The sequence below is a fragment of the Meles meles genome, chromosome 12 (assembly GCF_922984935.1).
Source record: "Meles meles chromosome 12, mMelMel3.1 paternal haplotype, whole genome shotgun sequence".
NCBI lineage: Eukaryota > Metazoa > Chordata > Mammalia > Carnivora > Mustelidae > Meles > Meles meles.
Genome location: NC_060077.1, coordinates 6,975,133 through 7,001,646, shown reverse-complemented (window position 1 = coordinate 7,001,646; position 26,514 = coordinate 6,975,133). Strand labels below are relative to the sequence as shown.

General features: G+C 48.7%; 2 protein-coding genes across 3 annotated transcripts in view; one reads left to right on the top strand and one right to left on the bottom strand.

Annotated features, from left to right (window-relative positions):
* RNFT2 (ring finger protein, transmembrane 2) overlaps positions 1–24,044 on the top strand; it is a 98,735-nt gene extending 74,691 nt beyond the window's left edge. Inside the window, exon 11 of one of the 2 annotated variants that reach the window (XM_046025383.1) lies at positions 23,336–24,044. In XM_046025383.1, the coding sequence (XP_045881339.1) occupies positions 23,336–23,401 (66 nt within the window). In that variant the 3' untranslated portion in view covers positions 23,402–24,044. Of the gene's footprint in view, positions 1–23,328 lie in introns of both variants that reach the window. The other variant, XM_046025382.1, reaches the window with a different exon arrangement.
* HRK (harakiri, BCL2 interacting protein) lies at positions 709–17,619 on the bottom strand. Its single transcript, XM_046025385.1, has 2 exons — positions 17,280–17,619; positions 709–826 (listed from the first exon to the last, which is right to left on the bottom strand). Exon 1 carries the CDS (start codon positions 17,609–17,611, stop codon positions 17,336–17,338), a length of 276 nt encoding a protein of 91 aa, XP_045881341.1. The 5' UTR covers positions 17,612–17,619; the 3' UTR covers positions 709–826; positions 17,280–17,335.
* Positions 24,045–26,514: the final 2,470 nt, after the last annotated feature.

The following is a 26,514-nucleotide window of genomic DNA, read 5'->3' as shown; positions in this document are numbered from 1 at the left end:
TCCCAGATCCCAGGGTTTGCTCCAAAACACCTCTGGATTTTTCATCCCCACAGAGAAAGAGCAGAGACTCTCAAGTGGCACTTTTGCGACTTGTCCCTTTAAAAAAAGAATTTGAAACAGCAAAATAGAACTCTCTCGTCCCCTGGCCTTGCAGTCTGGCAACAGAACACAGCACCAACAAAATTTAAGTGAAGCACCAAAGACACCAGACTGGTAGGAAAAAAAAAAAATCCCGTTTGTCTTGTTCTGACAGTGGGACTGGCTATCGACCTACGCAGGTACAGAGAGACTAGGACTTGTCAAGACTTTTGGAAATGAAGGAATCCCAGACTGCCCCTCGTCCTCCTCGTTTTCTTTCTTTTTTCCTTCTATTTTGCCTTTTGCAATTTTACCCTTTCCTCCACCAGCATCCCTCCCCAGGTGGTTGGTCAACTCTGGAGCTAATTCCCACCAGTCTTTGCAAATTTTCTAGGTACACAGTAGGCATCTCTCTTCCAGTGCCCCAGACATGGAAGGATCAAAGTCCACATGGGAAGGCGCAGAAAAGGGAGGGGACTTGCGTCCTCGACAAGACATGCACTGAGTAGTAATATTCAATATTTTCTTTTTTTTTATATATAGAGCTGTATGTAAATAGCATTGGGGTGTCTGTTTCTGCAGCTGGATATGCAAAGGGCTTCCCCAGTCCCTTTCGGCGTTGCTACTATTGGCTCTAGGCTCCTCTCCACTTCCTTCTCGAAGTGCCAACCGCGGCCTTTCAAGCTCCGGGCTCCCCCTCAGGAAAACGGGAACCAGCTTTCTCCAAGGACACAGGGTTTTCACCAACCTGCAGAAATAAAGAGTGGTATTTCAGTCAGTAGGCACGTGCAGACAGCTGCTAGGGATGACGTCAGTGCCTTGAGCCTGTGCACAGCCAGCCCCGAATGTCGAATGTTGGGAGGTGGAGGGGGATGGGAGAGAGCGGCTAGATACAGAGCTCTGACTTGGAGGAAAGGGTCCCCAAAAGCTAGATTTAGTGCCCACCCCGACCTCCACCCCAGCCAAAGCCCTGTCCACACAGCAGCCTTCCCTAAACAAACATTTGTACGCACATGCCCCCATTTCTGTTCTCAGACGTAAGCATCTTCTGTGATTAAAAGAGAGAATGTCGAACCACCCTGCCTTTTTGCTTCTCCAAAACAGGAACAGGACATTCATCTGTTCATTTCACAGATCTATAGTCAAGGCAGGCTTATAGGACAGTCTCTGCTCCCACTCATTCATTCATTCATTCATTCACTGCCGAACATAACAAGAACCAGGCTAGTAGGTGTTACAGATCCAATGACATAGTTCCTGCCCTGTAAGGGGCTCAGAAGTCAAGAGAAAGAGATGAGAAGAACTTGGTTATCAATGACCTTGTCTTGTGAAGAGCAGTCCGGATAAATGTGAACTATGGGGCCCCATAAGAGAAAGGGGGAGTCAGAGCTCTTGAGAGAAAAGAGGCGGACTCCTCTGAAGGACTGAGGGATGCTAGGGAATCAGCCAGGATAAAAGAGGCGTCCAGGAAGGACAGAAAAAATAGCACATAGCCCTGAGAATCGAAAAACGTATTTTCATACAGGGGCGCCTAGATGAGTCAGGTCAGTTGGGCGTCTGTCTTCAGCTCAGGTCGTGATCTTGGGGTCCTGGGATTGAGCCCTGTGTCAGGCTCCCTGCTCAGCAGAGAGTCTGCTTCTCCTTCTCCCTCTTTCTCCGCCCCTTTCCCTACTTGTGATCTCTCTCACTCTCTCTTAAATAAAATCTTTCAAAAAATTATTAAAAAAAAAAACATATATTCAGGGATGCCTGGGTGGCTCAGTCAGTTGATCTTCTGCCTTCAGCTTGGGTCATGATCCTGGAGTTCCAGGATCGAGCCCCACATCGGGCTCCCTGCTCAGCGGGAGTCTGCTTCTCCCTCTGCCCCTCCTCTTGCTCATGCTCTCTCTCTCTCTCAGATAAATAAAATCTTTCAAAAAATTATTTAAAAAACATACATTCAGGGATGCCTGAGTAGCTCAGTCAGTTAAGCGTCTGCCTTCAGCTCGGGTTATGAAATCAGGATCCTGGGATCAAGTCCCATGTCAGGCTCCCTGCTCAGTGGGGAGCCTGCTTCTCCCTCTCCTCCCTGCTTGTGCTCTCTCTCTTTCTCTCTCAAATAAATAAATAGACAAAATCTTTATAATAACATACATTCATATAAAAACTTGCGCGTCGGTGTTCATAGCAGCATTATCCGTAATAGCCAAACAGCGGGAACGACCCCATGGGAGCCACCCCATGTCCAACGACTGATAAATAAAACAGAGTATTTCCAAGCAATAGAGTATTACTCAGCCATGAAAAGGAGACTGACACACTGCAATCTGGATGAGCGCCGAGGTCATTAGGCTAAATGAAACAGACCAAAGATCATGTAGTGTATGATTCAGAAGTAGGCAGCCTGCCCACAAGAGACAAGTCGTTAGAGACAGAAGTGGACTGGCGGTTGTCCACTGCTGTGGGGTGGGGAAGGACCTGCGGAGTCACCTCTAATGGGTACAGGATTTCTGTGGGGGAAATGAAAATGCTCTAAAATCGATTATGGGGATGGCTAGCACAGCTCTGGAAATATAATTTTAAAGAATCATTGAGTTGTGCACTTCGAAAGGATGGGTTTTCTGGCAGGTGAATTATGTCAGAAGGAGGAGGAAGAGGGAACAGCGGAAGGGGATGGGGGAGTGGCAGGGAGGAAGGGAAGAAGCAGGACAGGGCCAGAACAGAGCGATGGAATATCGCAGTGAGCTCAAGGCGCTTGAGGAGGCTCCAGCAAAGCCCAGGCCATGCGGCCGGGGAGGGGTGAGGTCGCATGGGGGCTAGAAGTTCGCATGTTAGTCCAAAGCAGGCGGCTGGCGACTTGCCACGTGAGCCATACAAATCAAGTGGAGTCGTGCGCAAAGTGGGAGAAAGATCACTTTCTGAGTTGGAAAGAATCTGGGATATTGACCTGTATGAACTGCGCCAATAGGTTTTCCTGCTGGGTCTAGTCAACAGAAGCCGCTGATGGGGTACGAGACCAGGGTGTGTACTTCCCCGGCTTCCACCCTACCTGGCCACAGACCTCCGCCACCACCGAAGCCCCGATTCCCTGTCTGTCCTGTGGGAGCGTCTGCGTCACTGCGTGGCCGCCCTTTGCTTTCATGGGAATCAGTCATCCACCAACACAGTTGATCGACACACTCCATTTAGTTTATGAAAATCTGCTTTCATAACCCCTAAAAACTCACTTTGTTGGCACCTAGTTACACTGATCTTCGAAAAGTCAGTGGAACCGGGCCGTAGTAGCCTGAGATGATTAGGCACAAAAAAGGGAGGATGGAGAGAGAGAAAGAAGCCACCTCTAGGTGCTACAGAGCCTGCTGACTTTGTGCTCAGCATTTTTCTGTGCGCTAGATGAGGCCCCAGTGCCTGCCCTCAATGTGCCTCCAGCCTTCCTCGGGGAGACGTGCCGTGCCAGAGGCCAGAACTGCGGAAGACCATTGTCCACAGGCATATGGATAGCCCGGAAGTCAGGATGTGGCCATGCTCACGAGGCAAGTGTCAGAGAGGAGCCAGGATTCGAACTTGGCCTTTAAGGGATGCATTCATATATTTTTTTTTCAATAACTGGAAGAAGCAAGGATCTTTTAAGTGGGGAAAGGAACAGAGCAAAGCACACGGGCAGTGACACAGACAGCTCAGTCAGGGGACCGTGATGAGCAGGGACCTGCATCCCAAAGTTATGCAGAGGGAGGCCGTGTAGATACACCGCAGTTGATTGCTGGTGAGGAAGGGAAGACGACGATGGTATCAGGAGAGGGAAGAGAACTTTTAGTGGCATGGATCAGCGCCATCCATGGGAGGAATGAATTGTTCTTGCATACCTAGGTAGGACCAGCAAAGGATTTTCACTTTTCCTACCTGCAAATCATTAAGCCCAGAATGAGTGTTTCTAAGGGCTTCCCAGTGCAGCTCCCTGGACAAGGGCCCTTGCCTGGTTGCATGGTTGGTGTCCCTAGAGACAGAGGGACCTCAGAGTCACATCACCACGGCCCAGAGTCGGAGAGGGCGTCTGTGCATACGATTCTGGGGATATTAAATGGGACCTGCTAAGCTAGTGAGCTTGCCCATGGACATAGTCACCTAAATGTGCTCAAGGGTGTTCCCCCCGAGCTTTATCTGTAAGAGCAGCAGCTTGGAAACATCCCATATTTCCAGCAGTAGGAGACCGAAGTAATAAATTGAGGTACCTGCGTATTAGAAAGAGGTAGAGCTAAGTGTGCTATTTTATCTATCTATCTATCTATTGGGAAGAGAGAGAGAGTGAAAGAGCAAGAGAGGGAGAGAGAATCTGAAGAAGACCCCATGCTGAGCACAGAGCCTGACGTGGGTTCAATCCCACAACCCCGAGTTTGTGACCTGAGCCAAAACCGAGAGTCGGATGCTTGACCGACCGAGCCACCCAGGTGCCCCTAAGTGTGCTACAACTCTTAACTAAAAAGAGCAAATGGCCAAACAGCATGATTCCAAGTCCTTTCTCCTTTAATGAATATACGTATATGGGTGCGTGTCTGTACACACATACAGGAATAACTACAGTTAACTCTTGCACAACACAGAGGTTAGAAGCGCTGACGCCCCCTGCAACGGAAAACCCATGCCCCGCCCCGTGTGTACCTTTTGACTCTCCCAAAACTTAACTGCTAATAGCTACTGTTGACAGGAAGCCTTGCTCGTAACGTAAACAGTCAAATTAACATATATTTTGCACGTTGTATGTATTATATACTGTATTCTTACAATAAAATAAGCTAGAGAAATATAAATTAATTAAGAAAATTGTATGGGGCGCCTGGGTGGCTCAGTCATTAAGCATCTACTTTCGGCTCAGGTCATGATATCAGCGTCCTGAGATGGAGCCCCGCATCAGGCTTCCTGCTCCACGGGGGGCCTGTTCTCCCTCTCCCACTCCTCCCTATTATGTTTCCTCTCACACTGTGTCTCTCTCTGTCAAAAAATAAATAAATAAACTCTTCATTTAAAAAATCATATTGAAAAAACATTGACAGTACTGTACTGTATTTTTTTTTAAATCTGCATATAGGTGGACCCATGCAGCTCAAACCTATGTTGTTCAAGGGTCAGCTGCATTTTTTTTTAGTTAACATATAATGTATTATTTGTTTCAGGGGTACAGGTCTGTGAATCACCACTTACACAATTCACAGCACTCACCGTAACACATACCCTCCCCAATGTCCATCACCCAGCCACCCTGTCCCTCTCCCCCAACCCCCAGCAACCCCCAGTTTGTTTCCTGAGATTAAGAGTCTCTTATGGTTTGTCTCCCTCTCTGGTTTCATCTTCGTTTTTCCCTCCCTTCCCCTATGATTCTCTGTCTTGTTTCTCAAATTCCACATATCAATGAGAACATATGACATGAGATCATATGACAATGACAATTATCTTTGACTGACTTATTTCACTTAGCATAATACCCTCTAGTTCCATCCATGTCATTGCAAATGGCAAGATTTCGTTTTTGAAGGCTGCATAGTATTCCTGTGTGTGTGTGTGTGTGTGTGTGTGTGTGTGTGTGTGTACCACATCTTCTTTATCTATTCTTCTGTTGATGGACATCTAGGCTCTTTCCATAATTTGGCTATTGTGGACATTGCTACTATAAACACTGAGGTACACATTCCCCAGTCAGCTGTATTTTTAAAAAACAAAGTCCACCACCCGCTCTGAGCCACTGTCCTGCCCCTGAAATGTTTTTCTTCAAACTTGGCTCATAAAAAACTTTCTCAAATGCTGACTCACAACCAAAGCTAGCTGAGGAGATTCATTGAAAGTTTGCCTTAAAAAAAAAAGTCCCTATTTCCACCCTGCACCCACAGTGTGGTGGGGACAGAGCGGAGAACATGGAACCTCAGGGTCCTGCTTCCCTGGGCCACCTTGCTGTCCCCCTGCTGTGCGTGCAAAGGCAGGAAGCTGTAAACTGCGAGCCCCACTATAGCTGTGGATCAAGTCCCAGGCTCACTAGCTTCTTCCTATATCTGAGATGAGGACTCGGGTCCCCTCCTAAGAGGTCTCAATATTTAATTTAAGAAAATACCACTTTTTTTGGCTCTTGCTATTTGCACAAGTGTTGAGTTACAAATTCAAATGGCAGAGAAGGATATAGAAATGAAAGCCCCCTCACCCCAGCCTTAAGCCTCCCAGAATATTTCCTGTGCATTTGCAGACACCATGTCTCTCCCCCTTATCCTTATGTCCCCCAAGCCCATCACCATACGCTGCACAGAGTAAGTGCTCATTTCAACCTGCTGGGTGACAGTGAATCTGTGGCAACTTCCCCACTTTCCATCTTTGGTTTCAGGGTGCTGATTTTGGCTGTGGAGTTCAGGTGGGACCAATAGTCAGTCCTAGCCCCTAAGAATCATGGGGACAAATGTGTCTGTGCCGAATCCTCCTAGAGGGAACACTGCTCTGGTCTGTGTCTTCAGTCTCCACCTCTGTAGTTCATGCTGCCCACTTAGGAAGGTGGGTGCTGAGGAGAAGGTAGAGTAAGGGGATCAAAAAAACAAAGCCTGGGGTACCTGGGTGGGTCAGTTCATTGGGCATCTGCCTGTCAGTTTCAGCCCAGGTCATGAGCTCAGGGTCCTGGCATTGAGCCCTGTGTCAGGCTCTGCACTCAGCTAGGATTCTGCTTGAGATTCTCTCTCTCCCTCTCCTTCTGTCCCTCCCCCCACTCACACTCGTGCTCTCGCTCTCTCTCTCAAATAAATCTTTTTAAAGATTTTTTTTTCAGAATTTTTTCATTTGAGAGAGATAGTGAGCGAGAGCACAAGCAGGGAGGAGGGACAGAAGGAGAGGGAGAAGCAGGCTCCCTACTGAGCAGGGAGTCTGTGGGGCTTGATCCCAGGACTCTAGGATCATGACCTGAGCTAAAGGCAGATGCTTAACTGACTGAGCCACCCAGGCACTCCAATAAATAAATCTTTTTTAAAAAAGAAAGAGGGGTGTCTGGGTGGCTCAGTGGGTTAAGCCTCTGCCTTCAGCTCAGGTCATGATCTCAGGATCCTGGGATCAAGCCCCGAATTGGGCTCTCTGCTCAGTGGGGAGCCTGCTTCCTCCTCTCTCGCTGCCTGCCTCTCTGCCTTCTTGTGATCTCTGTCTGTCAATTAAATAGATAAAATCTTTAAAAAAAAAAAAAAGAAAGAAAGAGAGAGAGAGAGGAAAAGCAGAAGGCTGGATCTGAGACACATGAGAGAGGAAGAGGCCATTTGGCAGCCACTGGAAGAGTCGGCGAATCCCTGTGCCCTGTGCCTGGCTATTAGTGAACAGTTATCTGTGCCTCAGTGAGTGGTTACCAAGGCTATCAGTGAGTGGTCATCAGTGTTTCACTGAGTGGTAATCAGTGCCTCAGTGAGCGGTGGTCAGTGCCTCAGTGAGTGGTGATTAGCAGTTCAGTGAGTGGTTATCCTTGCTTCAGTGAGCGGTCATCAGTGCCTCCATGAGTGGTTGGTCATCAGTGCCTCCGTGAATGGTCATCTGTACCTCAGTGAGTGGTCATCAGTGCCTCCATGAGTGGCTGGTTGTCAGTGCCTAACTGAGTGGTGATCAGTAGTTCAGTGAGTGGTTATCCTTGCTTCAGTGAGTATTTGGTTATCAGTTCTTCAGTGAGTGGTCATTAGTACCTCAGTGGGTGGTCATCAATGCCTCCATGAGTGGCTGGTTATCAGTGCTTCAGTGACTGGCCTCAGTGCCTCAGTGAGTGGTTACCAAGTCTATCAGTGAGCGGTGATCAGTGCTATGGTGAGTGGTTACTGATTATGTCAAGTCTGTGAGGAGAGAGCAGAGAACTGAGAGCTTCTGGCCACGATGAAATTATAGCAGGTGGACCTTGAGTGCACACTAACTAGACTTCCAGAAGGGTCGCACTGAGGGTTGGGGGGCAGCAAGGCAGCAGAGAGCTGACACCAAGTCAAATGGGCAGACCCTTTCTACAGTCGTCTTGCCAGCTGTACCCCCCTGTTATAACATGCATTTTTGACCCAAGAATTTCACTGCTAGGAACTTCACTTGTTTTTTCCTGGCAAAATTGCCCAAACAAGAATATACCTCATTCATACTATCACCAAATGAGAAACAGCATAAATGTCCCTGGAGAGGGGAAACAGATAAGTGAATCACGGTTCATCCCAACAGTGGAACACCATGCAGCCATTAAAAAGGATGATGAAACCTTTCTTTGTTGACATGGGAAGAGATCAGCAATCTATTTTTAGTGGAGAAAAAGCATATTACAGAACAACACGGACAGATGATCTCACTTATTTAAAATAGGGTATGTGTGTGGGTGTGCGTGTGCGTCAAGGGATGTCTGACAAAGTGGCCCCCTAAAGCAGGGGTTGCAAATTTACATGTATGCATGGATCCAGTGACGTGTGCCCAGAAGAGGTCAGGGTGAGCAAGAGAGTCTGTGTCCCATCTAAAGGGGCTTCTGATATTCCTCCATGGGAATACAGACTCCATCTTGTCAGATCTTTCCATTTGTTCGAAAAAAACTGGAAATTCAGGCTTCTATAAGAAAGTACATGATTTTTCAGTGCAGAGGGGAGAGACTTGGGAGCCGAACAAAACCCAGCTGCAGGCCAGATTTGGCCAGGAGACCACCAGGTTGGAACCCTTGCCCAGACACTGGGATACCCTTAGACAGAGTCACTGGCATTGAAGGCCACCTCATCTTAACCCTCAACATCTATCTCTGTGCCTCAGTTTCACTATCTGGAAACCAAGGGAGTTGGGTTAGGTGGTCTCTAAAGTCCTCTCTAGCTCTGGCTATAATTCTAGAACGGTGAGCTTTTGGGTCATAGATTTTTTGAGGATTGGATCAAAACCTTAGTTTCTCTCTCAAGTAGGGAGAAATATGCAGGAGTATGACATCAACTAACTTTATGTGTATTTTTTGGGGGGGTCCAAATTTCTTGAGGCCTCCCTCAAATTCACTCCTGTATCTATTCATTCATTATTCATTCATTCATTCGTAGTTACTGGATGCCTGCCCTATGCTAGTCACCATGCCCAGGCTGGGATATAGTGATGGGCAAAGTAGACAGATTGGCACCCTCATGGGACCTAGAAGCCAGTGTCACCCAGGTTGGGAAGTCCTGTCCTGGAGGTCAGTGGCTTAAGCAGGCTGCCGGTGAGCCACAAAGTAAGGGACACAGCACTGGTAACCGCTTTAAACAAAAGGCTCTAAAAAGTCCCCTATGAGTTCCCACCACACTATGAGTACAGACCCACAGACTGAATTTTATCTCAAATAAAACACATATCCCGGACCCCCATTTATCATTTTCTACCATTTTCTGAACATCAGTGACATGCCCCACATTGCTCAGAAGGTAAAGGGACAGGGCGCCTGGGTGGCTCAGTTGGTTAAGCAACTGCCTTCGGCTCAGGTCATGATCCCAGAGTCCCGGGATCGAGTCCCACATCGGGCTCCCAGCTCCAAGGGGAGTCTGCTTCTCCCTCTGACCTTCTCCCCTCTCATGCTTTCTCTCACTGTCTCTCTCTCAAATCAATAAATAAAATCTTTTCTAAAAAGAAGGTAAAGGGATAGTTGATAGCTGGCAGATCTGGACCTGATCAAAACGTCAGCCTGACCCCAGAGTTCATGTCACTTTCCACCAAGCTGTCCTGCCTCCACATAAAATCCGGATGAATACGACAGTTACCAATGGTTAGATTTTCAGAATCAAGACTTAGGCCCCATGATATGCCACCTAAAACATTTTAAATCTGGACTGTCTTTGAAAGCGGTACCTCTTCTTAAATCCACCCCATTGCTCCTGACACATTCCCACACTTTGAAGACTTCCCCCCCACCCCAAAGCCAAGTTTCCCTGTCTTCAGTATGTTAGCATCCTTCAGGATTTATTAAGTACCATGTGCTCAGTTGAAGAATGTCAGATGTACACGGTGCCTGGCTGTACCATGGTGATAGGCAGAGGCCGGCAGTCAGGGAAGATTCTCCAGGCCCTTAGTAACATTGCTCTGACTTGGAGTTCCTCCCCGACATCGGGATGGGCTTGCAAGGAGTCCCCTGCATCCCCCGGCACTCCAGCAATAGCCAGAGGTGTGTTCCACAAAGAACATTCCACACGAGAAACCACAGATTTAGCTGAGGATGATAACATCCGACTCCAGAAGTCAGTAACATGACTGAGACATGGGAATGAAGGGCAACGTTTATCTAGAAAGCCCTTCTGGACCTTTATAACATATTATGCCCTTTAGACAACCGTTACAATGAGAGCAAAGTTCCACTTGGAGGCATTTTTAAGAAAATCATCCATGGGGGCACCTGGGTGGCTCAGTGGGTTAAGCCTCTGCCTTTGGCTCCGGTCAGGATCCCAGGGTCCTGGGATCGAGCTCTGTATCGGGTTCCCTGCTCAGCAGGAAACCTGCTTTGCCGTCTGCACTCCGCCTCGTGCCCCCACTCAAATAAATAAATAAAATCTACACATACACACACACACACACACACCAGAAAATCATCCATGATGTTCCCAAAGAGTTATACACAAGGATGTTCATCATCACGTTGTAAATGATCTAAATGTTCAACAGTAGTAGATTGGGAAGGTAAATGTTGGAACAGCCAAATAATGAAATAGCGAGCAACCTCTAAGTGTGTCATAGAAAATATCACAGTGAGTGGAGAAATGTCCATGCTAAAAAGGAGAAGTCAGGTCATAGAGAATAAATATCTAGAGGGAGTGATTCCATTTGTTAAGGCCCCCATCGGTCCATTTTTGAAAATGGAAAGAAGCCTCTCAAAATGTTCATAGTGAGGGGCGCCTGGGTGACTCAGTGGGTTAAAGCCTCTGCTTTCGGCGTGGGTCATGATCTCAGGGTCCTGGGATCAAGCCCCAAATCGGGCTTTCTGCTGAGCAGGGAGCCTGCTTCCCCCTCTCTCTGCCTGCCTCTCTGCCTACTTGTGATCTCTGTCTGTCAAATAAATAAATAAAATCATTAAAAAATAAATAAATAAAAATAAATGTTAATAGTGAGTAGTAAGATAAAAAACAGTCCACAAAATTGTCCTTTATTCAGCATTTTCCAAATATTTAATAAGGAACTTGTAATATTGTTTGCAATCAAGAAAAAGCTATTTTAAAAGGGAGGGGGAGTGTTCCATAAATTTTCCCAATGCAATTTAATTCCATCTTACCCAAGTCTGTGGTCTGCAGAACAAAGGTCCAGGATGGCAACACTCTGTGGGGCCAGCCAATTTTCTCCCCATGGGAAGGTAAAGGAGATTTCTCCTTCCCCGGGCATTTAGCAGTAATAAAAGAATGCATCTCACTGACTGAGTTAAAACAGAGACACCCCCCCCCACACCCACCCAATAGCAGGGCACCAGTATAGGGCAGGAAAGAGACAGGGAGATGAGGCTAAGTTGAATGGCGACATTTCTTACGTGACAGAAATCCAGCCAGTAGCCACAACATTCTGAGGCTCCTGAGGGCTGGGCATCTGTGAACTGGTGCAGGAATCAGGACCTCTCAGACCCCGGCAGGAGGTGAACTTGTTCATTTGCACAGAGAGGCTGCGGTGAGAGTCAGAGCCAGGGTCTCCAGCTCCCGAAGTCTAGAAGCCTCTGAGCCGGGAGCTGGGACTGGTTCATCCCTACATCCCTGCATCCCAGTACCTGGCTCGTAGCTGGTGCTCAGTGCATCGTGCAAATACATGACCATGGAGCAGAGTCCTCCCTACTGTGTCACATCTAATTCTCCCCCTCCCCCCTGCAAAGCACCTGCTCATTCACTATTCGCACTTGTGAATCCCATTACTGATGAAAGTCTCTCTGAGCTTGGTTTTCTCACCCCCTACTTCCTATTGAACTTGGAACCAACTTGGGCTCTGTGCCACGGCCTCATGTAGCCACTCCCTGCCTCTCAGACTTCTTCCCCAAGTTCATGTGGCTTTAGCCACACTCCTTGGGTTTCTTTCTTACTCAGACACCCGGAGCAAAGTCTCACCTCCCAGACCACTGGTCTTCCTGTCATCTCCCCCAGAACGCCCTTCTTGCAAGCCTTCACGGCCGGCTCCTTCCTGTCATTCAAGCCAGGGTCCCCTGGCTCCTCCTGAAAGTACCCATCCCTAACCACTCATGTAGGTGAGAAGTCCCCTGGGCTCTCTATTACACTGCCTTCCTGGAATACCTTCAGAGTCTTTGGCACTTCCTGAAGTTATCTCTGTGTCAGATTGTGTGATCCAAAAATGGCCACATCATCTCCTATCCCACGTGTGATGCCAGAACCTTGCCACTGGCTCCCGGGGAGACGTCTTAATTCCATTCCCCTGCAACATGCGCCGGCTGGTGACTTCCTTCTAACCTAAACGACTTCTGAAGCCGGGTCAGAAGAGGCAAAGTGGCTTCCACCTTTGTCCCCTGAAAGCTTGGTCTTGGGGCTCTTTGTCACCAGGTCAGAATCTAACCACGGTGAGGCCGCCATGCTGTGGAAAAGCCTGGGGCACAGAGGAGATGATTGCAGAGTCCCCACGACCTCCTCCCCATGCCCAGCATGATTCCAGCCCCCACCCAGCCTGGAGCAGAGACAGGTCACCCCTATGCCATGTCCGAATCCCTAATGCACAGAATGTGTAAGCATAATCAGACAATTGTTTTAGGCCATGAAGATTTGGAGTAACTAGTTACAGAGCAACAGTAACCAGAGCAATCTGTATTAACTTATCATCGGTCTTTTCCCACTAAAATGTACACGAGGGCAGTGCCTTCTATGCCATGGTCCTTCCTGTGACCACCACAATGCCCTTCACCTAGTAGGTCCTCCATAACGATGAGCTGAGTAAGTGAAAGAAGTTGAATTTGGGATTCCCTATCTTGCACAGTTTCTGACTGATACATCTATCCATTACCTAATCATTGCACACCTACTCTGCGACAAGCAAGTCACACGCGCTGGGGCATTCCATTGTTCCCATGAAATCCTATCACACTTAACACTGGTGATGACCAGAGGGAAAACAGAAGCCCCCACATCCCCCCCTCCCTTCCCCCCAGTATAGGTCTGAAGAGCTGCCTGTCAAAAACCAGAGGTTGCCAAATCCACGCAGCCCACATCTGGGGGTGTATTTAATTATCCCCGGGTGCAGCTGTTTTTACACTGACAGCTCAGTCACTTGTGCCCTGGCCTCTCGCTAGGCAAGCGGGTGACTCCAGACAGGGACCATGTGGTGGGCAGGCTGCCAAGGTCCTGCACATCTGGCCCCTTCCCCAGGGGTACCTCCCTAACAGCTGTCTCCTTCCTTTTGGATTGCTCCCTCCCCTGGTCTAGGCTTTCAGGCTCTAGAAGTAATCCTGGCAGGGGGGCCGTAGGCTGGGTGGGAGGCTGGAGGGATGAGCCTCCGGGTTTAACTACTTAGTCCCCTAAGTACCTGCCAAGAACCAGTTAGCATGTCTGGCTGGCAGGCCAGGCCTTCATTAATTCATTAAAGCAGGCTGCTGCTGGCCCGTTGTCTTCCTTGTTGCTGACCATGTCGCCTCCTGGGCCTGCAGAGTCCTTTTCCTCCCCTTCTTCTTAGTCCCAAGGCAAGATTCCGTCCACCAGTGCCCCTTTCTCCCAACCAGATTCCCTGGCTATATTCTCTTTGCCTCCCTGCCCTCTCCCAAGGCACTGTTCTCCCTCTCCCCGCCCCCGCCAGCCAGTGCTCACCAGAAAGCATCTTTTGTTCCCTCAGTGATGGGTTAAATCACACCCATCTTCCTCTTGGCCTCCCCTGCCTCCAAGGAGCCTCCCCTGAGGCTCACGCAGAAAGGGAATCTCGCTAGTGCAAGAATTCACAGCTCATCACCCTCTCTGCTTGCTGTCCCGAGTCTTCTTCTCCCCTGCACCCCCCAAAATAATCTGGGGGGGCTGTGTGCCCCAATTTCTGATGTTGCCACCAGTCCTTTGGGACGCAAGTGAACCCTCTCTGCCTCAGTTTCCTCTTTGAAATAATAAGAATGGCATTACCCATTTTGTAACAGCCTCTGATGAGTGAGCTAAGTGCCAGGCACTGCACTGGGCACTTTAAATGGATGCTCTCCGGTCAGCCTTCCAACAACCCTAGAAGAGGTACAGCTCCAGTTTAGGCTCAGAAAGGTTCTTACCCAAGATCACACTGCCTGCAAGTTTCTGGGCTGGGACTTAAATCCAGTCCCATCTGATCCCTAAAGTCATGCTTTCCCACTGTGCCATCCTGGCCCGGCTGGCCCTGATTCCCCAAAGGGCATGTAGGGATGGTGGGGAATTGCCCCCTAACAGTGCTCTGGGAAAGGAAACTATTAAATGCACAATCATAAGCATGATAGCTCACATTTGTATCTGTTTCTTATGCATCTGGCACTGTTCTAGAACTCTCTGCATGTGAATTCATTTCACCCTCGTGACAACACCTTTGCCATAAAGTACTGTTATTGTCCCCACTTAAAATATGGGGAACGAAAAAATATATATGGGGAACACTTAGTAACAGGTGTGTGTGTGTGTTTATTTAATGATGACTTCTGAAAGAAGCATTGCTGGCTTACAGATGAGGCTCAGGACAAGCTTGTTGACACTGTTGTCTACATGGCCAAGCTCACCCTTAACGCCTAAGAAAAGAATTCCCTGCCCTAATAGGGCTGACTCAGCGCCCCCGGCCCAGGAAATACTGAAGGTATCCTACAAGCTTTCCCACTTCTCTAGGATAGGAAGGGTGGAGAGGACCACACACGGAACTCAACAAACTGTCTTTCTCCAGGGGATTTTCTTTCACTTCTTCTTAAGTTACGGGAGAGCCTAGGGGAAACATGGGTTTCCCCCCAATTAAGACAAACGCACTCGCAAGGCCAGAGCTTAGGCAGTAGGCGGCGGGGAAAAGAACTCGAGTTTCTGGCATAGGGACCGAGGCTCGGAGCCCAAGGCTGGCGAACCCCGGGTGGGAGCTCAGAAATCGGGTGGTCCACAATTCCATCGGTGTTCCCAGGGAGTGAAGCGCGGCGCTGCAGGAAAGCTGAGCCAGGCTTCCCGGGGTTAGGATACCCGAGAAGGGAGAACTCTGGAGGGTGTGGTTGCAGGGGACGCCAGGCGGGAGGAAGAGGAACCCAGGGGTGGCCTGGAGTTGAGAAGCAGCCCGGAACTCTGGGGCAGAAGCGAAGTGAGGAGGGGGTCATAAACCCCACGCCGACAATGACCAATTACCTGCCGACGCCGCCCAGCAAAACTGCCATCGGACCCCTCCCGGGCCCGCGTAGGATCCCTGCCTCCCCGCTCCTCCCCCGCCCCGGGGCACCCTGGTTCCTCCCGGCGGGCCCTACCCGAGGTCTCCCGCTCCCTCCCGGCCGGCAGCTTCCTCCCGCAGCGCTGGAGCACCCCGAGCCCTGACGCGCACTCGGCCTGTGCGCCCCCGCGGCGGGCGCCCAGCATCCTGCACCGCCGGGTCCCGGTAAGGGAGCGCTCTCCCAGCCTTGCCTGGACCCCAATACCGCAGGAAGCCGTGGACTGGCCCTCCTACTGGGTTCCTCTAGCGCGCATCCTGCTTCTAATTCACATTCCCACTATCTTTTGCAACTTGTTCTCCAGGCAGTTTCTCTAACTCTCCAGCTCCCCCCATCTTCCCTTTCCTGGTCTCGCCGCCCGCTTTTTCTTTCCCTCTCCTCCCACTTTCTTTCCGCCTTTCCCCAAATTCCAGGCTTTGGGCTTCGCCTGGACTCCCTTTTCCTGCCCCCCTCCTCCGCCCCGTGCAAAATGTAGTTCCTGCCCCGGGGATTCGGCAACCCCAGCCTGGCCCCTTCCGACCCGATGGCAGTCCCTCTCCCCCGAGGGGGAGTCTCGGATGGGACCTCCGGGAGCCGGGCAGAGAGCGCCCCGAAGCACGCACCTCTCTTCGCCAGCGCCCGGGCTGCGCCGGCCCACGCGACATCTGTCGCCCGCGCTCCCGGCTCACACCCTGCGCGCCCCCGCAGCTCCCCGGGCGCTGCCACCCCCCACGCTCCGGCTGCCGCCTCTCCCCGCGGGCGCCGTGCCAGCTTCTCAGGGTGTCGGCTCATGGCAGGGCTCCTTCCGGGCAGAGCGCTGGGCATCTGCGGGTCGTGGCACCGCCCAGCCGCTGCCTTTCTCACCTTCGACCTTCAACCTTCCAGCCCTAGATCACCTGTGGTGGGGTTCAGGCTGATTTTCTCTCCTTCCCCATTCTCTGCAGTTCTACTCTGTTCCAGAATCTGAGAAGACAATCCCTTACACGTTTGGTCCCCTAGGCGCACAGCTAGTGCTCAAAAATTCCCCAGCCCCAAGGGCCTAGTGCACAGAAGATGCTTAGTACCTTTCTCCCACTGGTACCAAACAGTGGGCGCTCAACACTCACTCCCCACGCCCACCAGCACGCAGTGCCTAGCATGCTGCAAGCTTTCAAGCATTCCCTCCCTAAACATTTATGGCCTAGCACCCAGAAGGAGTTCAATAAATGGTCTTTTATAAAAAGACTTCCCTTTGGGGTTTCCCTAACAGCCTCCGATCCCAGCCTATTTTGGGGGCATCTTTCTCCACCTCAGCTCCAGCCTTCTGGTGATGAGGAGGCCAAACTCCTTAAACGGGACACCTCGTTGCAGAAAGAGTGAAGAAGTTGGCAAAGCGGAGAAAAACTGCGAAGTGCGCGGGGCCGTAGGGGAAAGACAGCTCCACCGGAAACCTGGAGGGGGAGGCAGTCCAGAGAAGCGCTCCGGGAGGAACGAGGGAGTGCCACTTAGGGAGAAGAGGGTTCGGAGACTGGCGATTTAGGAGAGCAGACGGCTTGGAAGAGGATTGGGGACTTGCCTTGAACCCGCGATAGATTGTAATTCTTTGGCGTGGCGGGTAACTACGTCCTCATTGCAAACACACTTTTTACTTGCACTGTGTGTTTACTTGAGACGCTGGTGGGCATTGTGGAGGCTAAAGTCCCCGCCGCCAAGCCATCCCACTAGGAGAGTGGAGAGATGCGCTCAAGGAGGCGAGAAAAGAAGACAGAACAGACCTGACCCTTAGAAGGAGAGATAGGAACGGGAGGGGAGGAGGCTGGGGAGAGAAGAGAGCAGGGGGAAAAAGAGATGGGAAGAGGAGAAAGCAAACTTGGTCGCTCTGGCGCTCCCGCCTGCCGGGTATGACCAGTCACCAGCCCCCGCGCCCTGGCGCGCGCTCGCGTACCTGTTGCTCTCTCCGGCTGGGTCTCGGCTCCGGCCCCACCAAGAAGCCCCGCGTTCCTACAAGTTCCGCCTGCCGAGCAGCCAGGCCGCCAGCGCCGCCACCTGCGCGGCCGCGCACAGCCAGGGCCAGTAGGTGGGGAGCGCGCCGGGCCCCGGCGCCCTCCCGCTCCGCGCGCGGCGCCGCCACATGGTGCGCTGGTGCAGCTCGTCGCCGAGCGCCTTGAGCCGAGCGGCTGTGAGCTGCGCGGCGGACGAGCGCAGACCCAGGCGGCCCGCGCTGCAGGCACACACCGCCGGGGGCCCGCGGCCGCGGTGCAGGGGGCACGGACACATGACCGCTCGCCTCGCTCCCTCCCCGCGCTCGGGCCGCCCCTCGCCTCCGCTCCCTCCGGCCTCTGCGCCTGCCTCCGCCGCGCTCCAGCCGCCGGGGGCCTCCCCTGGACACCAAGTTTCTCCTTGTGTTGTGCGTTTGTTGTGCTGACGGCGCTATTATTAATTAAAGTGTCACATGGTGGAGGGGGGCGGGGAGGGCGCAGGGAGGGGGGTTACATCATCCGGCCCCCGGGGGGGGGGGCTGCAGGCAGAAGAAACCAAGAGGTAACTTTTAACCCTAGCGGCGCCGGCAGCGAGAGGGCGCGCATAGGAGAGAGGAGGAGCGGCGCGCTGGGACGCGACCAGGCCCCCACCGCCGAGGTCCCGGGCTGGGGGGTCGCGTGGGACCCCCGCGGAGGCGGAGATCGCGAGGGCAGGCATTCTCGTTCTCTTTTTCCTGAATTCAGCTCCGCTTCCGATTTGGCGAGGGAAGCAGGCTTGTTTGCGTTTGGGATGAAGCTCATATCGAATTCGGCTGCATTATTCAAAAATATTCCGAGGCTATTGTTTTGTTTGGGGGAGGGGGGGTTGACTGAAAATCTCATGAGAGAGCCAGATTCAACCCAACTTGCCCACTTTCAGGTCTGACTCGGTACCTATAGGCTTCGGATTTGAACGACACACGCCCCCACCTCGCTCGCGGCTTCCCCGCCAGACCCTAACGCACCCCCAGAGCCTCTAGAACGCTTGATGGAGGCGGGGCGGGGGGGGGTTAAAAGGGTCGATTCCTAGCCGCAGAGGCGCGCACCCGAAAGACTCTCGCAAGGGGCTTTCTGGAAGGTAACTTATTTTTGTCTGCTTCCTTGTGAATATTGTTCTCCTGCCGGGTTACAGTTTCTAGCGGCGATCCCGATTTAATGCGCAGTGGAGACCCTGAGGGGCCAACGAGGAGCTGGGGCTCAGGGGACTTTAGACTGGAAAGGCTGGTGTTGTCCCTGCTTAGTGAAGCTACAGATGGGCAAGGGACACTCAGGGTTTGGGGGGGATAAGGAGCCCTTCTCTGATCTTAAATTTAATGGCATTCAGATAACTTTGGGATTCAGAAGACTAAAGGAGCCAGAGGTGGCTTCCAAGCCACCAGTCTGGGACCTGATGAGGAAACTTTGTCTCCTTACCCCGCGGCTGCCAAGGCCTGAGTCCTTTAGTCTCTTGGAAAACATTCTCAAGACTACCAACATCATTAGGGTTTGCATTTGTCATTGAGGACAGATTTCCCCTTGGCCTCCCTCATGGTCAGTTGTCAGACCCCAGCTCCCCAGTGTGATGGTGGTGTGCCCTGCCCTCACCCAGCCTGTATTCCTATCCTCCCCAACAGGCATGGGCATCGCTTACCCTCTGAGTGCCTTCTATGCACCTTACTGGGCTCTGGTCCCTGCCTAGCTGCCTTAAGGAAATCCCCCAACACTTGGGGGCACGGGCTATTAATATCTTGTTTTAAGATGAAGAAACTGAGTCACAGGGAGGTAAGGCCTCTTGCCCAAGTTCACTGAGTTCGGGAAGAGGGAACTTGGATCAAAACTAGGGCTGTAGACTGTGAACGCTTAACCACGGTTTTATACTGCCCCCTGTAATCTGGGAATAATAATACCTCCCTCCCAGGATTGGGGCAGAGATTAAATGAGAGAAATGTGTGCCAAGCACCTGGCATGCAGGGGGCCCTGGATAAACCTGGGTTCCCTTTGCTTCTGGCCAGAACCACTTCCTCACTCTCCTGGGACTCACCTCCTTAATCCCCCCTAGTCTTTGCAGAGGGGACCTGATCCATTGCGGGTGTAGCGTTCCAAGAACGAAGATACAGTGTCTATTTGAAAAGCCCTTTGGATTTAAATGGAACTATTCCCTCCCCCACCTTTTTAATCTGCACGCTTTTAACGGCTCACTTCATGGACATTAATTTTAATGGGACGATTATTACCCTGTTTGGAAGCCTGCCCCTCGAATTGCTAGGCTCACAAGGTGGCGCTGGGTTGGGTCCCAGCCGCTTGGATGTTTTCTGTAGCAAAAGGAGTGCAGCCTTGGATGTGGGGATGTGTCACTCAGCAGAGGAAAAAGAGATGGGTGATGGGAAGTGGAGAAAAGAGAAGACACCCCCCCCCCATATTCTGCCTCTGATGGTCCTTAATCTGCTCAGACTGGAGTTTTTGGCCCTCTCCCCACCATTCAGTAACTGGGGAACTTGGCCTTGAGATGAGACTTTTTGGAGCCTCTACTTCCTCATCTGTAAAGTGAAAATATACCTACCTTATGAGAATTAAATGAGGTCATACTGGTAAAGCTCTCAGCACAGTGTCCGGTCCATCGATAGCATTTAATAAATGTTGGCTACTATTAATACTTTAAAGTAGATCGTGTAGTCACTAAACAGTCTACTTTGGAGAACGTTAGAGGACCTGCACCCTTGATTATATATGATCCGCTATTGCGAATTGGCCGTTGCGTCACTGACATTAGTGTTGTCCAGAAAAAGCGAATTCTTCGGGAGAGTAACATAACACCCTCCTCACACTCCAGTAAAATGAGCTGTTACTTTTAATGTTCAACTTAATAAACACTTACATAGAGCCTACTTTGTACCAGACACTGTTCTAAGTCCTTGGCTGTATTAACTCAGTTAACCCTCCTAACAACCGTGTGTTAGGACGGGTACTATTATTAGTCCAATACTACAGATGAACAAATGGAGGCAGATTTAAAGAAGTTACCAAGGTCGCATAGCTGTCTGGCCCCACGGTTTGTTCTCATTCGCATTATGTGACCACTGGGCACTGAGGAAACGGGGGAGAGGCTATTACGGGATGAACCGTGTCTCCCCGTGATTCCTATGTGGAAGCCCTAAGCCCCAGGACCTCAGAGTGACTATATTAGGAGACAGGGTTTTTAAAGGGGTAATTACGGTTACCTTAGTTAATTAAGGATGGGGCCCTAGTCCAATATGACTGGTGTCCTTATGAAAAGAGGGAGAGACACCAGGGGAGCAAGGAGGTGGCCTTTTGAAAGCCAAGAGGAGACGCTTTAAGAGAAACCAACCCTGCCAATTCCTTGAGAGTTTTATTATTATCTAAGAAAATAAATTTCTGTTGTTTAAGCCCACCCAGTGTTGTGGTCCTTTGTTATGGCTGCCCTAGCCAATGAATACAGAGACAGTGAGGGGGACAGAATGCCCTGAAGGGAAGTTAGAGGCAGATACTTACCAGACCTGGAAACTTTGACTGCTAGGTATATGCTTTGTACGTTTTTCTGGATTTTTTAAAAAAGACTTTATTTATTTATTTGTGAGAGAGAGAGAGCACAAGCAGGGAGGAGAAGGAGAAGCAGGCTCCCCGCTGATCAGGGAGCCTGAATCCCAGACTGGATCCCAGGACCCTGAGATCATGACCTGAGCTGGAGGTAGACGCTTAAGGTGACTGAGCCACCCAGGTGCCCCTTTTTCTGGGTTCTTGAGAAGGACTGAGTTCTAGGACCATTCACCTGTTCCCTCCTTCCTCTTCCATGTGCTGCTGGAAACCTTTAATGGAGAACGGGTTTTAGGGGATGATTTGAGAAATAGCTCATGAAATCCAGCTGGTACCTTTATTCAGGTAAAACTTTCCCTACCAGATGCAAGGATGTGCAGCCTCTCTCTCACGCAAAGAAATAAGACAGATTTTTATCATCCATGAAGTTTTCCTGTGGTGTCCCAGTGCTGAACACTGGGCTTAGCACATAGCAGGTGTTCAGCAAATATTCGTTGAAAGAGAAACTTTAAAAAGGAGTGAATGAATAAATCCTGATTTGTCTCTTTCAGACCTACACAATATAGAATTATCATCAAGAACATATACAAATTTCCTGCCCCAAATCATTCCCTTACCTCCTACAGAAATCAATACTCAAGTGTTTTGAGCATGGGGGTGGGGGTGGGGTATTTTTTTCTTTAATTAAAACAATAATTACCTATCCTGGTATTTGAGACTGAGTGAACCTTTCCTTATGGTGTTTTAATTCGTGTGGCTTGGTGAAGTGGTAAATGAATGAACAGCTGTTGCCTCCTCCAAACAGCTGTGTTTCCTGAAGCCATGTGTTCATGCCAGGGCTGTATTTGATGCCAGGAGTCGGTTTGGTGAACAACAGAGTTCTTGAATCGAAGTCAGAGTTACAGCAGAGTGGTTTGGCGCTCTGAGCCAGAGGGATCGGAGTTTGAACCCTAGCCCCACCATGCCATAGCTGGGTGCTTTAGGTGTATTTTTCAGCTCTCTGAGCCTCCACTTTCCCATCTGTAAAATAGGAATAATGATCATGGTGTCTACCTCATGGGGTTGCTGTGAGGATTAAAAGAGAATTATCAAGTGTTTAGCACTCAATAAATATTAGTTATGGTCCTTGTTATTCTATCGGGATTATTAAGCATCCACTTAAGAAACAGAGCTGGGACCCTGACCCAAGCCCACTGGGAAAACAAGAGGTTTCAGATTTCAGTTGAGTCCAATATTCAATTACATCACAGTTATTCCCAGGAAAGTTCCCTCCATCCAGTAGACCCAGAGCAGGACAGCTCTCGTCTCTCACATTTATCCTTTTTTTCACCCTCTGCTACCTGAAAAGATGGGATAACCTCTTCTCCCGGGATCTCCTAATTATTCATTTGATACCTCTCCCTTATGGATCTTTTTGTTGTAAGTAAAGAGGGAACAGCAGACAAATGTCCACAGCAGGGGAGAAAAAAATTAACCAGTCCATAATTATAGTCTCATCAATACTTTAAGTGTAAAGGGTAAACCTCACTTAAATAAAACCTAATGCCTTGATTACTGGAGTCACAAGAGATAGGGTTGATTAAAGCCGCTCTCCTGCTGTGAAAATTCAGACATACTGTCCTTTGCTCAGGCAATCATCACTTTATTGAAGGCAACTGAGCTTAGTTTAAACAAGTGAATCGCTAGACTTGAAATTATAGTGTTGAGAGGGTAAATGAGGGTAAATGCTGGAGAACAATTTGGCAAACATGGAAACGCTGAACATACACACGCCCTGTGACCAGGTGATTCCATTTCCAGCTACTTCTAGATGAGTGCTTCTCAACCAGGAACAATTTTGCTCCCCAGGAGACATTTGGCACTGCCTGGAGACACTTTTTGATTATCAAAACTGAAGGGTGCTATGATCTAATGGGTAGAGGCTAGGGATCCTGCTTACCATCCCACAATGCTCAGACCACAAATAGTTATCTGCTCCCAAAAGTTAATAGTGCCGAGTGTGAGAAACCCTGCCCCAGATATATTAGTTAGTATACATTTGGTACAAATAGCAGAAAATCCAACTGGTAGAGTCTTAAATCACAAGGATTTGTATTATTTGCTTGACAACAATTCCAGAACAGGGTTTGGCAAACTATGGTATGTGCAACAGTCAGCCCACTGCCTGTTTCTGTAATAATATTATTGAAACACAGTCATGCTCATTCATTTATGCATTATTTCTGGCTGCTTTTGTGCTACAATGGCAGAGTTAAATAGTTGCAACAGAAAATGTATGGCCCGCGAAGTCTAAAGTATTACCATCTGGCCCTGTGTGGAAAAAAGTGTGTCAGCCCCTGATCCAGAGAAAGGCAAACTCAGGGTTGGGTTTGTAGTGCAAATTTTCATTAAGAATCAGGCTCTGCCTATGCTCATGCTCTTCTGTTCTCAGTATGTTGATTTTAGTCCTCAGGCTTATTTGTCTCCTGGAAGCAAGATGGCTGCCACAGCTCCAGATATCACATGCATACTGGACTGAATAGTGTCTTCACAAGTTCTCACAAGTTCATCTCTACCTGAAAGCTATGAATTATGAATTCAACCTTAATGGAAGATAAGGACTTCGGAAGTGTAAACAAGTTAAGATAAGGTCATACGGAATTGGGGTTGGGGGTACCTAATCCAATGACTGCTTTCCTTATAAGATGGAAATTTGTACAGACATCGAGGGGAGATGGCTACATAAAGATGGAGGCAGAAGCTGGAGTTATGCTAGCGCAAACCAAGGAACACCAAGGAATGCTGGAAACCACCAGAAGCTACGAGAGAAGCAAGGAAAGATTCCCTAGAGCCGTTGGTGGCATAGCACACCGTTTCATGATCCAGCATGGCCACCACACTTCTACATTCCCAGAATTACCATTTAACACCTTCACGTGCATTTTGTTGGCCAGAATAACTTAGTCACATGGCCACATCTAGCTACATGGGATGCTGGGAAATGTAGTCTTTTAACTAGGCAGCAAAATACCTAGCTAATATGTATGAGAGTTCTGTTACTAAGATGAAAGGAAAGAACAGATGGCAGCTGAATGTCTCTGTCTCACCACTATTGCCTTGGACCAGGGAATTGGCGAACTATGGCCTACAGGTCAAATTCAGCTTTCCATCTGTTCTTTTTTCTTGGTTTTTGTTTGTTTGTTTTTTAGTTATTTTTTAAAAAGATTTGTTTACTTTAGAGAGAGAGTGCACACAAGCAGGGGGTGGGGTAGACAGAGAGAGAGAATCCTGAAGCAGAATCCCCGTTGAGCAAGGAGTCAGACTCGGGGCTCGATCCCAGGACCCTGAGATCATGACCTGAGCTGAACTCAAGAGTCAGTCGCTTAACCAAGTGAGCCACCCAGGTGCCCCATCTGTTTTTTTCTTTTTTTTAATGAAATGTATATTGAATAATTATAATTATTCACATACAGTTACAAAAATGATATGGAAAGATCCCTTCCATACTCTGCCCAGCATCCCCCAATGGTAATATATGGCAAAACTCAAGCATAATAACATAGCAAGGATATTGATATTGACATAATCCACCAAGCTGATTTCAGATTTCCTGTTTTACTTGTGCTTTTATGTTTATACATGTGTGCATGTGTTAAGTTCTATACAATTTCATCACCTGCGTAGGTTCATGTATCCATCACCACTGTAAAGATACTGATTGCCTGGTATGGTTGGACCATAATTTATTAAATCAGTCATTCATCAAGGAACATCTGGGTTGTTTCCAGTTTGGGGTAGGGCAAATAAAATTGCTATGAACATTAATGTACAGGTCTTTGTGTGAACGTTAAGTTTTCATTTTTCTGGGATAAATGCCCAGGAATGCAATTATTGGGTCATATGATAGATGTATGTCTAGTTTCCTAAGAAACTACCAAACTTTCCAGAGTGGCTGTACCATTTTACATTCCCACCAGCACTGGTTAAGTGATCTCAGTTGCTCTGCATCCTTCCAGCATTTGGTGTTGTATTTTTTATTTTAGACATTCTGATAGGTTTGTAGTGATACCTCACTAGCTTTAATTTGCTTTTCCCTAATGGCGAATGATGTTGCCCATTTTTACATATTCTTCTTTGCTATTCATATGTCTTCATTGGTGAATCCATTTTTTTTGTAAATAAAGTTTTATTGGAAAACACTCATCCATTTATATATCATCTGTGTCTGGTTTTACATTCTAACAGCATAATTGAGCCTGTGTGACAGAAACTGTATGACTTGTGAACCTAGAATATTTATTATTTTGCCTTTACAGAAAAATTTTGCCAACCTCTGCCTTCAGCAAATTATGATTTATTCCTTGTGGCTGGGCACAAAATATTCAAGCATAATCAGGACTTTATTAGCAAGGAAGGAGGAGGCAAGGACAGTATCTGCTGCACTGAAGAAAGTCTCCCAGTGGTGCTTAAAGATGATCACGGCTCCATTGTTTGAAATAAGCAAAGTTAGGAAGCAACAAAAATATCCCCCAAAAGGAGAGTGGGTAAATGAAATGTGGTATATTCTTACTATGGAATACTCAGTACACATGTATTTCAAAACATAAGATAGAGCATCACTCTCAACACTTGGGAAATTCCCATGGTTGGGGAGCTGTGAACCAGGAACCGTGGAGGAAGACCAAATATATATTGGAAATATATTTTGATCAAATATATATTTTTCTTATAAATCACAACATCACATCATGGTGTTATAGTTCTTTTTATACATTGTTGGATTTGATTTGCTAACATTTTGTTGAGGACTTTTTTCTCTATGTTCATGAGAGGCATTAATCTGTGGTTTTCTTTCCTGGTGATGACTTTGGTTTTGGTAGTAGCATAATTCTGCTCTCACAGAAAAAGTGAAAAAAAAATTCCCTCTACTTCTATCCTCTGAAATAAATCGGAGAGAATTGGTATAATTTATTCCTCAATGGTATGGTGGAATTCACTAGTGAACCCATTTGGGCCCAGTGCTTTCTGTTCTGGAAGGTTAATTATTAATTCAGTTTCTTTAATAGACACAGGCCTATTCAGATAATCTGTTTCTTCTAGTGTGAGTTTTGGCAGATGGTACCTTTCAAGGAATTGGTCCATCTCATCTATTTTCAAATTTGTGGGCATAGAGTTGTTCATAGTATTCCTTTAAATGTCCATGAGATCTGGGCACCTGGGTGGCTCAGTCAGTTAAGTGTCTGCCTTGGCTCAGGTCATGATCCCAGGGTTCTGGGATCAAGCCCCACATTAGGCTCCCTGCTCAGTAAAGAGCCTGCTTCTCCCTCTCCCTGCTTCTGGTGGCTCTCCCTCTCTCTTTCTTTTTTTTTTTTTAAGATTTTATTTATTTATTTGACAGACAGAGATCACAAGTAGGGAGAGAGGCAGGCAGAGAGAGAGGGAGGACCCTGAGATCATGACCTGAGCCAAAGGCAGAGGCTTTAACCCACTGAGCCACCCAGGCGCCCCAAGGATTTTTTTTTTCTTTTTCTTTTCTGTAGTTTGAAAGTCATACATGAGGGATAGATTTGGGGGCATTGTTTCGCCTGCTTGGAGTTCTCTGAGCTTCCAGGGTCTGTGGTCTGGCCTCTGACATTAATCTGAAGGACCATT